The sequence below is a fragment of the Ilyonectria robusta genome (genome assembly GCF_021365365.1).
Source record: "Ilyonectria robusta strain PMI_751 chromosome Unknown BGZ61scaffold_38, whole genome shotgun sequence".
Classification (NCBI taxonomy): domain Eukaryota; kingdom Fungi; phylum Ascomycota; class Sordariomycetes; order Hypocreales; family Nectriaceae; genus Ilyonectria; species Ilyonectria robusta.
In genome coordinates this window covers 217,369-232,884 of record NW_025764472.1, presented here as the reverse complement: position 1 = coordinate 232,884, position 15,516 = coordinate 217,369, and the positions used below count along the sequence as shown (strand labels likewise).

Sequence of the window (15,516 nt, the reverse complement as noted above, 5' to 3'; positions counted from 1 at the left end):
GGTATGCGTTGCCACAGGTCGACTCTAACGCGGTGGCTGCGCAAACAAGGCGTCCAACACTACCGTGCACTTCGACGGCCATTTCTAGGCCCAGGCGTGGCCCAAAAACGCCTGGCTTTTGCACAGCAGTATATCAATGAAGAAGAAAGCTTTTGGCATCCTTGGATTTTCTCTGACGAGGTCTCGATCGCCCGTGGGGAGGGCGAAAGGCAGAAGTGGGTGTTCTGTAAATATGTAAGTCAGACGCTCTGTCTTACGATCACTTTCCTGACCGCACCTAGGGCGAGAGACTTAGAAAAAAGAACGTACAGAGCAAGCGGAAGCCGACGAGGCATTCCAAGATGTTTTTTGGCGCCTTCTGCCTTAAAAGGGCTACATCTTTAGTCCCTCTAGATGGCGACCCTTTGGCCGATCGCGGCGGCGTCTCAAGTCGTATTATCCTGGAATGCCTCAAGCAGCATCTTCCAGAAATTATCGAGGATGGAATGACATTCCAGCACGATAACGGACCAACTTATAAAGCTCGTCTCGTCCAAGAGTGGTTGCGTAGATACGCAAGAAGGGAGGGACTTTTCCTGCCAACTTGGCCGCCTTACTCACCCGATCTTAATCCTATTGAAAATCTATGGGCTATCCTAAAAGAGAGGATTTGCGAGCGGTATCCACATCTTGGAGACCTTCCGAAGAATATGGCTTCTTTGGATCTTTTAATTGATGCTGCAGTAGAGATTTGGGCTGAGATTGATAATGAGGTGTTCGAAAACCTAATAAATTCGATGCCTGCGCGGATACAGGCGGTTGTAGATGCAAATGGATGGTACACAAAATATTGATATAAGTCTTAGTAAACCTCAGCTTCTAGGCTTTAAATTAATCTAGTCTGTGACTTTTTATGACTTTAATTGATGCCAATACAGCTGGTCAAAGATTGTGGTGTCATCGCGGAAATTCGGGTGGATCCGGGCGTTGTCGGAACTTTTGCACCTAACTGTAGCAAAGTGGCTTCGCAACACAAGCTGTCAATTGATCGATTAGAAACCCTGCTTAATTGATTTGATCGCCGATCGGGTGGACCCCATATAAATCAGAGAGGTGCAGGGTGTGTTAGTGCGGTCCTGGGTGTCAGACCCATGTTCAAGCAGCGTCTCGATTTACGCTTGTAATGTAAGGCAACAAGCGACATCAGTGAATCCGCTTCTGGCACAATCTTCGCCGCCCTTAGCTAGTTAGTCAAGCAATACACACGAAACAGTATTACACGCGAAGTTCAACAGTGACTATGCAGAAAGTGGCCCACTCACTTGCCTGGCCCACTCACTATACATGGACATTATGGACTAGGTTTACTACTTGGGAACCTAACCGTTATACAGGTTATCTAAGATGTCTGTAGATTGTCAATCTTTGTTCTTAAAATCCGCCTCCCTGCCTTTTTCTTCTCCCTCATCCCAGTCACCCATTCCTCCACGAGGCCTCGTACGGTCTAGGACCTCGATATCCTAGCAGCTATATTATGGTGTGTTAGGTGCTAGCTGGAAGTATAACCAGTGAAGTTAATCGAGCGGTGTTCACTTTCCAAGCATATATACCATTTTGAATGGAATCAAACGTCTCATAACTCGTAACCTTAGTACCACTCTCAGAGTCCCTTCTTCCGCAAATCCGCTGCTGCTGCTGCGGCAGTCTTTTTCCCAGTAGGATCACCTTCCCTCATCTCCTTAACTGCACTGATCAAAGCTTTGCGTTTCACCCAGTCTGGTAGAGCTTCCCACAATGCAAGCTGTACGGCATGTGGCCAGTATGGGAGAACTGTGGGCCGCCCACAACCCACTCTCGCGAATGCAGCCCGGACCCAAGTTGCAGCATCAGGCACCAGGAAACTGGGCGGCAGCACCATTGTCCCGGTTCCTGTCACCTGCATAATTCGCAGTCCTACGACATCTACATCTCTTCCCTCCAGCACGGATTCTAGCCCCAACTCGATGGAGCTATTCATAAGGAAAGCCTTGGAGGGTCCGTATGACGGGAAGAGTGGCATGCCAACATCGGCCAAGGAGCCAACGTTGAGGACCAAGCTTGGTTGATTCGCTACCAGAAGCGGCATAAGCACTCCAGTGAGGAGCAACGGGAAGGTTGCATTGATTGAAATGTTGGCGGATAGCTCTTCTGTAGTGAATGAATCCACTGGCCCAAATTGGTGTCGCGGCATCATCGCACCAGCGTTGTTGATCAGAATTTTGAGTGGAATGTCGGACAGACTTGCCGCAATGCCTGGAAAGGACACATTGGACAGATCCGAAGCGTCCGCGATGATGATGCGGAATTGGCGCGCTGGGTACTGTGACGCCAGTTCCGATTTCACTGCGGTGAGCTTTTCCGCGTTTCGCCCGTGCAGCACGACGTTGAAGCCCCGGCGGGCTAGTTCCGAGCTGAAAGCATGCCCGATGCCATCGCTAGATCCTGTCACCAAGGCCCAAGCAGTCGCCCCCGCGGCGGTGCGCTCGTATCGCGAGAGACCCAACGGGGGCGAAATGTAGAGCGCCAAAAACGAAATGAACTTATAGGCAATACTTAGCAGCGTTGTAACGCCCACGATTTCGACGCAACGATGCACTAGCGATTCCATCAGAGCGAAGAAATACCTCAAGGAGGAAAGTAGAAGCAGGAGGTATAGTTGAAATTGCCGAGGATTGATGGAGGGGTGGAGGGAGACGAGGATATGAGACAATCATGACGTTGCTCTTCGGTAAAGTTCCGGCGGTATCTAGGGTTAGGTTCTGGTTTGCTATCTTCAGCTGTCTTGCTCAGAAGCTTTACTTAAAATCTATCTGGTATTTAATTCTATTTTTAAATGGAATACAATAGAAGATGATTTAATAGGTAAGGTAGTGGAAGAAAAAGATACAACAGTGTATAATTTCTTTTTTAAAATATCTGTTAGATTTATACTGTATGTTAAATAGCGTACGGCACATTCAAACAAGGGATGATTCGTCAATAGAGTGTGGATCCAGCATCTGTTGATTATATTCGTCTAGGATGCCTCCGGCCGCCTCTTTTCTCAGGAGGGGTTTTTTGTCATCTCACACCCCCTCTCACTAAGGTCTGGATATCGAGCTATGAGAGGTTTCGTAATACAGCGTCACAATCCAACAGAAGATTTTATGGCCTTTGCTCCCAAACTAACCTCTTTGCCAATCACATTCTCTTGCTCGTCTCCCCCCAGAGCCCCGTCCCAGTGACGTCGCTCGTGTTGCGGGATAGGGATCCATATTCCATTGAAGACTTGTCAACACCGCGTCGGCAACGTCCCCTAGAGGACGCTGACACCTTAAGACTGGGGAATCAGCATCGCCATATTCGTCCAGGGGTGCTCATTTTCGCTTCGACTCTTCTTTGAATGTTAACTCATCAGTCAGATGCCCTAGTTCAACACCGAGCTAGGGAGTCATGGTATGCCTCTGAGATATAAATACTTGTCATCCATTTCAGACGATAGTGAGAGTGAGATGGGCTAAAGTAGAAGTTGGTGGGGAGCTTTTGCGGGCAGCCTGAGGCTCAGTGGATGTCGTATAAGTCGGGAGGCAGGTGTGGCCATCTCCCTGGGTGAGATGGAGCGTTTCTGGTTGCCGCCTGCCAGAGTCGTCTGTCAGTCTGAGATCTTATCCATCACTGGACCACATACTCGCCAGCTCGCAAGATGAGAGCAACGAGATAATGTTCGATTCCTAGGTATTCAATTATACCTTCTTGAGATCATTACAGGCTTCATTTTGATAATCCTACACCCCATTTACATCCCATCGAAAAGGCTCCGAAAACCCCTGTACATCAATCATGTATGATGGCTAACACTCACTTCCGTCCCTGGGCACCTAGTTCCCATCGACAGTCAGTTGCCCGCCGATATCTTGCCCTCAATCACCTCGACAATCTTCTTCCAGCTGACCATGGAGCCTTCTTCGACGTCTCCGCAGGCCAATTCCTTCTCGATCAGCCGAAGCACCTCGATCCAGCCATTCTCGCCCCCCCACTCCTCCTCGAGCGTCTTGATCTGTTTGTCCGTGGCGGGGTGTCGCCACATGGCCGTGTCCATGCTGGGCGCCACGACGATCTTCTTCTTGACACCGTCGACGGTGCCCATTGTGTCCCACGCGCGGATGACCGACGTGAGCAGGTTGTCGCACATGCCGTTGACCATCTTGGCCATGGTGTTGGCGCTAAGCGGCGCAATCACAAGCACGTCGGCCCACTTGCGCAGCGCAATGTGCAAGATGGGCGCGCCGCGCTTCCACGGTTTAGCCCACTCGGAGGCGTCGGTGTAGACGGCGTCCACGTTGGGGAGGTAGGCGACGGCCGAGAGGGCCGGCTGCTCGCGCGACTGACCAGCGAGGAAGTGGACCGCGGAGCCCGTGAAGATCACGCGGATTGAGAGGTTCTTGTGCGCCGAGAGGCCCTCGATGATCTGGACCAGATTTATGGTGGCGGCGGAGCCCGAGACGGCGAGCAGGACGTGCCGCTTGCCGTCGTTGCAGGCGAGCTCGAGCGTCTTGGTGGAGATGCGGACGGAGTGCTCGTGGTGGGCATCGTGCCCGTGCGTGATCTTGTGAAGCATTGCTCTGAACCTGTGGCCGAGGACTGCGGGGTGATGACTTGTTGCGCGGTTGTCTCTTGAGTGTGAAACTCCAGATGTGATGGGTTGTTGGTGTTGAGAGCAATGAATATGGCCGTAAGGCAGGTATAAGTAGTCGATGTAGCTCTGCTCAACTTAACTTAAGCTGTCTTATGTTCTCTAGCTGCGATTGAACCAAAAGGGATGGAATTGAGCACGACTTTGGAGGAATGAAAGCAGGTAGGATATGTAGTTACATCTGATCTGATGGGTGGATCTTAGAGTTCCTGCTCGGGCTGATGCACATCGGAATGCATGCTGCCGCATTTTAACCCCGCCGTCGTTCCCCACGTCACCCGATGAATCCGTGACTGAGCATGACGAGCATTGACGAGCGTGGCTGATTGTTGTAGTCACCATCCGCATCCGTCGTTGCAATGGCCTGACTGGTCCAAATGCCTCGGTCCCGCGGCTGAAGAAGGCTCGTGGCCATCGACCGGCTAAGTTCCCGGGCACCGTTGCCGGTGCCGTTTGTTGCTGAATCGATGAGTATCTTGATTGGACTTCGGGTTTATTGACGTCGTCGAGACCCGTTTCAAGTGGGCAACGAATGCCTGGCCAAAGGAGAAAAAGCTTAAGGAGCTCGGGTGGGCTTATAATGGACGAGATGCACCTAACAGATTGCGATGCTGTAACGGAGTAATTAGTTGCGATTCCAATGAAAGAAAAGCCGGGGGCTCACGGTGTCCTGCTTTGTGTTGGTTTGATTCTTCACGGTTTTGAGTTTTATGATCCTAATCATACCCTCGAAATCCGATTTAGACCGATTCCGCTAGATGGCGTTTCCGGGCTTATCTTAAGGATGCGGTCGCCAAAATGGTTGAGACTAGAAGAGGAAAAATACTTTGCTTGGGTACTTTGCTGAGAAAATACTTGCCAGTAACGTACTAAGTCCCCGGGTTTCTGCGAGACAATCCCATGCACCTTCATGGCATGATCCTGCAGATGTATCCTGTCATCCAGAGGCATTTTACAAGACAGCACTCTATCGCCTCGCCGTCCTGGACATTAGACAAGTGGCGTCGTTTATAGTGCTGGCTTGCGTCTCGTATAAAACCCCACCCCGAGCACCCACCTCCAATTTCCCCTCCACTACATCGCCTCTCTCGCATATTAGCTTCGGCATGGTGTCATCGCCAAAAGCAACCTTGAGCCCACCCTCACATACACGCTCTTTCCCTTTACCCCTCTTCTTTACTCCGTCATGAGTTTAAGTACAGTCCACGGAGCCCGCCGAGGTTCCCGAGCCCATCCGCATCATCGACACCAGCGACGACGATATCAACGATAATATCAACACCAACGGCCACTCTCACTCTACCAACGGAGGCATCAACGGAACACCCTCGTACATCGACAGCATGGCCCATCTCTCTGTCGTCCACTCCGCCGGCTCCCACGCCTCCCGGAGACCTCAGATGCAGCTCTCCAACTACGAGGATGAGTTCGCCACCAGCGTCTACAGCTCGCGCTTCGCTGGCATGGACCTGCCGCACCATCACATGCCTGAGTGTGAGATGCCTCGCGACATTGCCTATCGCATGATCAAGGACGATCTCAGCCTCGATAATAACCCTATGCTCAAGTATGTTCCCCTCTGATGATAATGATGACGATAACGATAATAATACTGACCTTTCAAAGCCTGGCCTCATTCGTCACCACATACATGGTAAATTGCACCTCCTACTGACTTCTATGTTCCCAGTATCCCCTTCTCTCCCTTAGTACTCAAGCCAATATGTATGCCCGTTCTCTAGCGTCTTGGCTCTGGGGAAATGGGGATAACCCACTCTCCACCTATACCAACCTGAAACATCCAACATCCATCAGACAAATCTCCAACCACAAGACACATTGACTAACAAGGGGGTGATCCCCCAAATCTACAGGAAGATGAAGCCGAGAAGCTGATGGCAGAGGCCTTCTCCAAAAACTTCATCGACTACGAGGAGTATCCCCAGTCCGCTGACATCCAGAACCGCTGCGTCAATATGATCGGCGACCTCTTCCACGCACCCACCAGCACCTCGGTCGGCACCTCTACCATTGGTTCCTCCGAGGCCATCATGCTTGCTGTCCTCGCCATGAAGAAGCGCTGGAAGAACCGACAGCTCGCCGCTGGCAAGAGCACCGAGCACCCCAACATCGTCATGTCCTCGGCCGTCCAAGTCTGCTGGGAGAAAGCCGCCCGCTATTTTGAGATCGAGGAGAAGCTTGTTTACTGTACTTCTGACCGCTATATCCTCGATCCAGATGAGGCTGTCAACCTATGCGATGAAAATACCATCGGCATCTGTGCTATCCTTGGCACTACCTATACCGGCGAGTATGAGGATATTAAGGCTATTAACGACCTTCTTGTCGAGCGGAATATTGATGTCTCTATTCACGTCGATGCTGCAAGTGGTGGCTTCGTTGCCCCATTTATCGTCCCCGACCTTGAGTGGGACTTCCGATGTGAAAAGGTCATTTCTATTAATGTCTCCGGCCACAAGGTACTACCTCTGCTCTCTTGAGTGACTCGTTATAGATACTAACCTATAAGCAGTATGGTCTTGTCTACCCAGGTGTCGGCTGGGTTATCTGGCGAGCCCCTGAGTACCTTCCTCAGGAGCTCGTCTTTAATATTAATTACCTTGGCGCTGACCAATCCTCCTTTACCCTTAACTTCTCCAAGAGCGCATCTCAGGTCATCGGCCAGTACTACCAGCTAATCCGCCTCGGCAAGCATGGCTACCGTGCTATTATGAGCAACCTGACTCGCACCGCCGACTATCTGACGGAGACGCTCGAGAAGCAAGGCTTTGTTATTATGTCGGAGCGGTCCGGCGCCGGCCTGCCCCTTGTAGCCTTCCGTTTCCCTACCCCACAGGAGGGCGGCAACGGCCACTATGACGAGTTCGCGCTGGCGCACCACCTGCGCTCCCGCGGCTGGGTCGTCCCTGCCTACACCATGGCGCCCAACTCTAACATCAAGATGCTACGCGTGGTCGTGAAGGAAGACTTCACCCGCGCGCGCTGCGACTCGCTCATCAACGACATCACGCTCTGCCGTGGTCTCCTCGAGGAGACGGACCGGGAAAACAACAAGGAGAGGGAGGAGTACATCAAGAAGCACCTCACATCGCTGGGCAAGAGCAAGCACGTCGTCCCCGTCTATACGGTTAGTCTCCCTTTTCCCGTTTATGGTCCCTCGACCGGTGTCGCTGTGAAGCACTGCTGATATACGACAGAATCAGAAACATTCTCTCCAGGGCAAGACGGGCAAGACCCACGCTATCTGCTAGAGGAATACAGGGACCGATCCAAGGGAATATGCAAATGTACATAGACCCTTCCAATTTACTCTCTCATGTGCTCTACGCTCCTTCGCTATCAACCCACAATCTTGGTTACATCTCTTCGAGATCATCACGAAAGCCCAATCTATCTGCCAACCTAAACCTACGCGACTGGTTTATCCCTTGGAAACCCCAGCCTGTTCTAATGATAAGAGCGCAGCGACTATCCCTTTAACGCTAATAAAGGTCTGCGTCTGACGGCCAAGAATATTGAGCACTAAGCTGCCTGTTGGATTGTAACCCTTATTGGATAGTGTACGGCACATCCGATCAAAGGATAAGTGTTCAATCGGGTGTGGAGGCCAAAAATGATTGTTGTTGGAAGATGACCCTGAATTACGAAACCTCTGATAGACTGATATCATACCTTGGTCAGAGGGGGTGTCAGAAAACCCCTCTCTGACCGGCCCGGTCCATCCGGGCCCAAGCAATTATCAACATCATCATCACTTTGAACCCTATTGCCCTGATCAAATTGACCGTAACGGATCCACCATAAGGTATAAACGGACTTGCACTTCCGCGTCTCGCCAATCCCCTGCATACATGGGCACTTTCGTTCGTTCGTTCGTTCGTTCGTTCCGTTTAAAACGTTTATACATGTTAAATCGTTTAACCGTTTAAGGGCATCCTAAAACCGTTTGAACGGTTAAACGATTTTCCAGCCCTGGCACTCGAAAAATCTTTCAAAATGTCAAGTTCCGGAGACCTTCGCTTAGGTCAAGGGCAAGGATCACGACCATCGTGAATAGCTTCACGGCCAGCGTGAACGCTACACCATACCTAGCGTCAGGTAACAGCCTGCTCCCTATTAGATCGACAGACTGAACACAGGTATAAGAGACCGACTCTCGTCGCTCCTTAGATAGAAGAGATGGTCCTCAATCTACACTGATCTTTTGTTCAATGTCTGCATTCGTGTATCGGTGCTAGGTTGACACAAAACCCATTGATATCGGGTCTCAATCCATGATACCAAATTCAAAATCTCGCCTTATAACTACCAATATGTCATCTGACACATCGTCTATTATTGGTGCTACAGAAAACCCCCCAGATGTCAATGGATTGCCGTCAAACTTCCTCTCAATTATGGACATCACGAAGGACCGTTCAAATACACGCGGACGCAAGACTGGAGGTAAAACCATCTATACTTGCACTGTGTGTGGAGATAAACGATACGACCATAAGGCAAATGCTGCCAATCACGTCAGAAACAACCATCCCGTCGCATCCAGATCCACCAGGTCTGTCTCGGGCACCCAGCGCTCAATCTCCGCACATTTTCGCCCTGTAGCAAGCGAGGACGCACTTCGAAATGCCTTCAACCCGCAAGCATATCAGGAAGCATTGATCAGCATACTCACGCGTCGGAGAGTGCCCTTTTCGGCTATTGAATGGGACGAGTTTCAACAACTAGCTCTCGCGTGTAACCCATACATCAAAGACTCCCTCATTACCTCACGGCGTACGATGGTCCGATATATTGCAGCAAACTATGATTTTTACAGCAGCGAGATCAAGGACAGTCTCACCACCGCGTCAAGTCCGATTCATATCTCAACAGACCTCTGGACATCACCGCATAGACATTCTCTACTTGCTGTGTGTGCACAATGGGTAGATAAAGACTACAAGCTTCGTAAGGCACTACTATCTCTACCAGAATGTGCAGAGAGTCATTCTGGAGAAGCTCAAGCGCAGGCTGTTATCGATACTTCAGAGAAGTACGGGATACAGTCAAAACTTGGTTGGCACACGGGTGACAACGCGACATCAAACGACACATGTCTTGAGTCTATACAACACAAGCTAATGAGTAGACACAAGGTTAGTTAACTACGCAGTTTAGGCTATAGGCTGACATTGAGTAGATTAAATTCAACGCAAAAGGACGTCGTATACGCTGTATCGCGCATATCATTAATCTTTCCCTTCAAGCCTTCCTTCTCGCATCTTCTAAAGAGGCTCTAGTCGCAGCACTCGAGTCAGCATCCGGTGTCACTGGAGAGGAGCTTCTCTCCCAGTTTTCCGAGGTCCTAGCCTCTCATCGAAAGAAGGCTGCCGCCGAACGAAATACAGCAAAGAGAAAGAACGGAGAGCCGGCCAGAAAGCACAAGCGCAAGGGCAGCACGGCTAGCAATACGTCCGTGATATCGGCTGACGACTTTAGCGGCGTTGAGAATGTCCCTGCATTACGCAAGCTTCATGGCTTAGCTGTGTGGCTAACATCATCAAGCCTCCACCAGAACAGGGATGGACATCTTACGAATCTATCGAATCGAACGCCAAGCCTTGGCGTTCGAATCGAATGTGACCCCGTAGATTCGAATCGAATCGGACGCATCTCCCACAGATTCGTATCGAATCGAACGTGCCACAATTCTTGTCCTGTAGATTCGACTCGAATCGAACACATCTCCCGCAGATTCGTATCGAATCGAACGCGCCACAATTCTTGTGCCGTAGATTCGACTCGAATCGAACATGTCTTCCGTAGATTCGATATCTATCGAATGCCAAGATTCGATCGAATTCGATTCGAACTCGATCGAACGTAGAACTAATCCCGGCGGAGACCGAAACACCAATAGGACCTAGAACCAAATGGACCGTCGTCATCATCACCAGGCCGTCATGCCGTCATACCCCGACAGAAGAGTGGTGAGAGGTGCAGAGCGGGTTTAGAAGGTATCACGGCTTCAGATAAGACATCGCAGAACATCGTCAATTGTGCAAAGGCAGGTACTAGGCAGATTAAATGTCACTCGTCCCCCTCAGCGACGCAAGTGCGTCAACCCATTGATCATCACTGAGGCTAACCAGCGGCAGTGAAGGCGTGTAGATCCCAGCTTTACTCCATGATCGAATGCACTGAGCCATCGCCACTATCTCCCTCCTCAGCCGACTTCTCAACGGTGCCGTCATACGTCCTGCACTGCTAAATGTCCTCTCGCTCTCCGCAGACGACGATGGGATGGTGAGCATATCAACCGCCATCAGAGACAGTCGCGGGTACCGATTCCTGTTGATTTTCCACCAGTCAATCGGCCTGCTTCTGTAGTGGTGACTGTTGACAACATCCTCAGCACAGTACCGAGCATATTCGTCATCAGCAGTCGCTCCTGCTGTCGTGTGTTTCGTCTTTCGGGTGCTCTTGCGGGCACTGGACACTGCCAAGGACGAACCCTGGGCGCATGGCGACCCAGCTACACTCCTGGCAAGTCTCCGCTCAATGTAATCCATTGAGGCCTCGTCAGATGTAGCGAAGACTTCGTAGTCAACTTCGCGTTCCCTGTAACTCTCCCAGATCTCCAAGAGCTGGGATTCGTACTCTAATCGCCAACCCTTGGCCTTACGAGAAGGCACTCGAGACCACAGTTGATCGAGAAGGCGCCACTTCTTCGCCGGGTTGAAGACAACAGCGCCGACATAAGCTGCGCTAGTCAGACAGTTGTAGTACTTGTGCAGCTTCTTCCATCCGAGCTTGATAAAGACCTTGAGCAATCTACGGGTTCTGCTATCGAGCCCGTCGTAGATGGCGACTTCGACGTCCTTCTTCTCCTTGCTCACTGGATCCTCAACTTCTTCAAAGATTGTGCCTTCGATAGCTCCTTCGAGGTGGTCAAGTAGGATCTCGAAGACAGGGAAGTATTCATCGAAACTACCGCAAGTCGACCTCGCGTCGGGAATACCGTCGCCCTGAAGTTGCTTGGTGGCGATTTCAAAAGGCTTCAGAAGCTTGACAAGCACCTCGATAACCTTCCAGTCGTACGCACTTAAGCGGTATTGCAGAACTGCCGGTTTCGGTTTGTCACAAAGACCCTCAGTTTCCCAACGGTTCTGAACGTCATTGAAGAACGTATTGAGAGCCGGGCGGAGACGAAGGGCCCTCTCCATCATCCGCATATCCGAGTTCCATCTGGTGGCATTGTTGAAGACCCAGTGAAGTGTTGATTCATGGCCGGATTCCTTGCGCTGAGACTGAAGAAACTGCTCGTACAGCTGTGTAGTCGCTCGCAGCTGAATCCCGATGTTGTGAAGCATTCCTGGGGCGCCGTTCTGGCTGTACTCCCTGAAAGTGGCTCCATTGATCTCCTCCGGGGCTGGGTGGGATGATAGGAAGTCCTCTTCTGGGATACCAACGGCAGTGTTCGCTTCAAAGTCTTCATCCGTGCCGTCTTCCATTTCTACATCCAGGGCCTCGTCGATAGCTTGATCAACTAGCTCCTCATCGTCATCTTGATCGTCACCATCGGCAGCGATGATTGCCGCGAAGTTCTCTCGCTTCGAACCGTATAGCATTGCCCGCACGCAAAGGTTGAAGATATGCGCAGCGCAGCGGATCCGTCGCTCTTCAGCTGAGAAGCCGTGTTCAAAGGCAAGATCGTCCATGCAGGTGTCATTGTTGGCAGCATTGTCCAGCGTGAAGTAGCCAACCTTGTCCGGGTCGTTGATTTGCCAGAATGCGAGCGTATCAGCGACCTCATCGGCAAGTGAAGCACCGTTGTGTCTGCCCGAGAGAGGTCGAAGCCCAAGGAGGATTCGGTGTTGGACAAAGTGGTTATCAATGAATTGAGCGTTGATCCCAAGAAACGAAGTGTACGACTTGGATGTCCAACCGTCGAAGGAGAAATGAATCTGGGATCGAGCGCTGCGCAATACTTCGGTTACCGGCCCAACGGCACCCCTATACTCGGATTCGAGCATGCGAAGCAGCGTCTTCGCAGAGGGAATGTGGGTCACATCAAGGAGGGGATTGCCGTAGAGAAGGATCCGCTGGAACCGCTCGGTATTGACAATGTTGAACGGCAGGTTATGGTAGGTAATCCAGTCGAGGAGGAGTACTCGGAGGCCTTTGCTGCTGAATCTTCCACGCAGCTTGCTGAGAAGAAACTGGTCGTGGGGATTATTGAAGTCGGCATCGATGAAGTCGGTGATGGTCCTGTCATTTAGAAATGAGCCCCCCACGGGGCTGGCAACTTTGTTCGGGGCCTGCCAAATCAGCACGTTATCAAACCGTAGATGAGAGGCACACACTTACAAGAATCCCGTGGGCTTTGAGTAGGTGTTTCCTGATGGCGACTCCTGTCGAGCAGACGAAACAGAAGTCCGACTTCTTCTTGAAACCTCGGGCAAAGCAGTCGGCGCAGATCCACTTCAGCTTATTTCCCTGCCGCGAGGTGGAACGGTCCTTAACGCGATACCCATATTGTTGCCACCATGCCCTCGTGTCTTGGCCGCCAGTATAACGCTCGAATCCGGGCCATTTGGCCCACTCTTGGCGGCCCCAGAGTGTCCAATCGACCTGAATAAAATCGGCGGCAGTCCCGCGAGGACGGAGCGATGGCGTCGTTGGTAACGAGGTTCCTGGAGACGGGGCGGCTGGCGAAGAAGAGAATTCATCGCGCTCCATCACACCTGGTTGATTCCAGGACGAAGGGCTCAAAGAGAATGGTTCGGAGGACATCATGATGCAGTTAGTTTAGCTAGTCGGACAGATGGGTCGCGTGGGTCGAGGTTGTTGGAAGCCATTGAGACTGCACTGAGGCTCAACTTAAATCCATCCATCCATCACTGACTGGACAGGCATTGAGGCCAATAACACGCGTATATCACGCCCATTTTGTCGTCAACGCGAAATTCGCGACATCTCCACTGCCGCTAAACATGCAAAGTCTTGTGCGATTAATGATGCATTCGCGAGCAGCGCGAACGACGACCTGGCGCGCCCAAGGCGAGAGAGTCGCGCGTGAAGCCGCCATTGTATGTAAGAAGCCAAACTTTGTTCCGACCATTGGTGTACGGAGATTCTCCCAAGTGCCGCTCCACCAAGCTCTCAGTACTTGGCAACCAGCCAAATCGGGGTCTCGTTGATTAGGTCCACAGACGGCGGGGTAAGATTCCATATATTCCCTGTTCCACTTGCGTCAGAGGCTCCTATTGGCTCATGCCACAAGCACAGACGCATCACTACGGGCCAACCTTGAAAAAAAGCCATCCCGTTCCTCAGCCGAGTCCCCATACCGGCTTTGCATTTGTGCTCATTCCAATCTGGCGTCAACTCAGAATGGATTCTTGAGATTTTCGTAAACCGTTCACGTGAGGGGGCGGAACGGTGGGGACTTGAAGTTGAGGCTCTAAGTGGATGCACCTGTGAAGTCGCTGGTACATCGGTTCACAGGCAAAGCTGGCTTTAGGCGCAGGTCCCCGAGACAACCAAAAAGTTAAAGAGGGGGGCAGGAAGATCATGAATCCCATACTCGCCAATGCGTGAAAACTTCGAGCCGGACATATTCATCTGATCATGCCAAAGCTGGCATCAGTAAAAACTTTTTAGTAGAGAGAAATACGGAGACAGTTTTTTTTTGGTTTCCTTTTCTTTTCTTTTTGCTTCCTTCCTATTATTCTGCAGAAAAAGCGGCGTGTTTTTGGTGATCCCCCTCTCTGTATAGCGGCCTGTTACTGGGACAAACATACCCTATACTCCTGCGTTAAAAACTACTGTAAGCCCCACCTACTTTATATGACGACCTTGGTACCTCCTAACTTGGGAGGTTGTATTTTACAGCAACAATAACTCATACTTCAACCCCCCACGCGACAAATATATATTCCTCATAGAAACCGACTCAGTGTTTTATTACAAGATTAAATTGGGTTGTCCGTTACATTCCTGTAAAGCACCTGCTGGTGGGTTGTTTGTCGGGATTGTGACCATGGGAGTCATTCCCAACTGGTAAACCTGTTGGCAATTCGCGGTGGCCGGCGCGTTAATCCGTTCCGGGCTGGGGGGCGGTTAGACAGGGTCGTGACAGGGATGATTGCTGTAGTTGCAGGGTACCTAGTATGCTATGGGCTTTTAGGGTCATGTTATGTACTTGCTAACACATCTTAGCATTAAGATGAATTGTTGTCAGTGTTGATCGCGTTGCACTTCTCGCGTCGAGGAGAGTGCCAGGGGCCTCTTAACGCGTCTGCGAATCGCGCTGAATCCACCCCTTGGTCATGATTCGCACATCGCGTCTCTCTGTTCGACCGAATCGATCGATTTTCGATCGAACGGGTGGGGGCGATCGATTCGATGTCGAATCATATGGTGACCTGTACGGTTCGAATGTCGAATAGGATGCCCCACATTCGAATCGATGTATTCGAACATCGAACAGGACATGTCACATTCGATTCGATGCGAATCGAATGGGCACGCCGCAGATTCGACATCGAATCGAATGCCAAGAAATTCGATTCGACATTCGTAAGACTTGGCATCGAATGAATCTATCGATTCGATTCCCGTTCGTTCGATGTCCATCCCTGATCATAGGGATGAAAGCTCTTGATTTTCTACCTAAGGGACGGGCCTAGGGCCCGTCTTTTATACATGATGAAGACGGCTGCTGCCGGAGGCGGCAGTCCGCCGCCGCACAGGGGCCGGGGCCCTGTGGGCCTCAGGGACCGGCATCGTGGTCACAGGGCCGGCGATGTGGTCTGAGA

At 51.2% G+C, this 15,516-nt stretch overlaps 3 protein-coding genes across 3 annotated transcripts; 1 reads left to right on the top strand and 2 right to left on the bottom strand.

Annotated features, from left to right (window-relative positions):
• Positions 1-1,639: 1,639 nt before the first annotated feature.
• Positions 1,640-2,732, bottom strand: BGZ61DRAFT_510442 (uncharacterized protein; the record flags this gene model as incomplete). Its single annotated transcript, XM_046252064.1, has 2 exons — positions 1,640-2,557; positions 2,643-2,732. 2 exons carry the CDS (start codon positions 2,730-2,732, stop codon positions 1,640-1,642), a joined length of 1,008 nt encoding a protein of 335 aa, XP_046096037.1.
• Positions 2,733-3,709: 977 nt separating this feature from the next.
• Positions 3,710-4,876, bottom strand: BGZ61DRAFT_464644 (flavoprotein). The gene has a single exon (XM_046247499.1). The coding sequence runs from the start codon at positions 4,613-4,615 to the stop codon at positions 3,893-3,895; it is 723 nt and encodes a 240-aa protein (XP_046096036.1). The 5' UTR covers positions 4,616-4,876; the 3' UTR covers positions 3,710-3,892.
• Positions 4,877-5,872: 996 nt separating this feature from the next.
• On the top strand, positions 5,873-7,962 carry BGZ61DRAFT_433113 (pyridoxal phosphate-dependent transferase; the record flags this gene model as incomplete). Its single annotated transcript, XM_046243900.1, has 5 exons — positions 5,873-6,257; positions 6,317-6,344; positions 6,565-7,170; positions 7,224-7,838; positions 7,909-7,962. Exons 1-5 carry the CDS (start codon positions 6,034-6,036, stop codon positions 7,960-7,962), a joined length of 1,527 nt encoding a protein of 508 aa, XP_046096035.1. The 5' UTR covers positions 5,873-6,033.
• Between the last annotated feature and the right edge of the window lie 7,554 nt (positions 7,963-15,516).

What these genes read in the sequence shown, in the direction of transcription:
- BGZ61DRAFT_464644 (XM_046247499.1), bottom strand. Translation starts at nt 4,615, where the DNA reads ATGCTTCACAAGATCACGCACGGGCACGATGCCCACCACGAGCACTCC.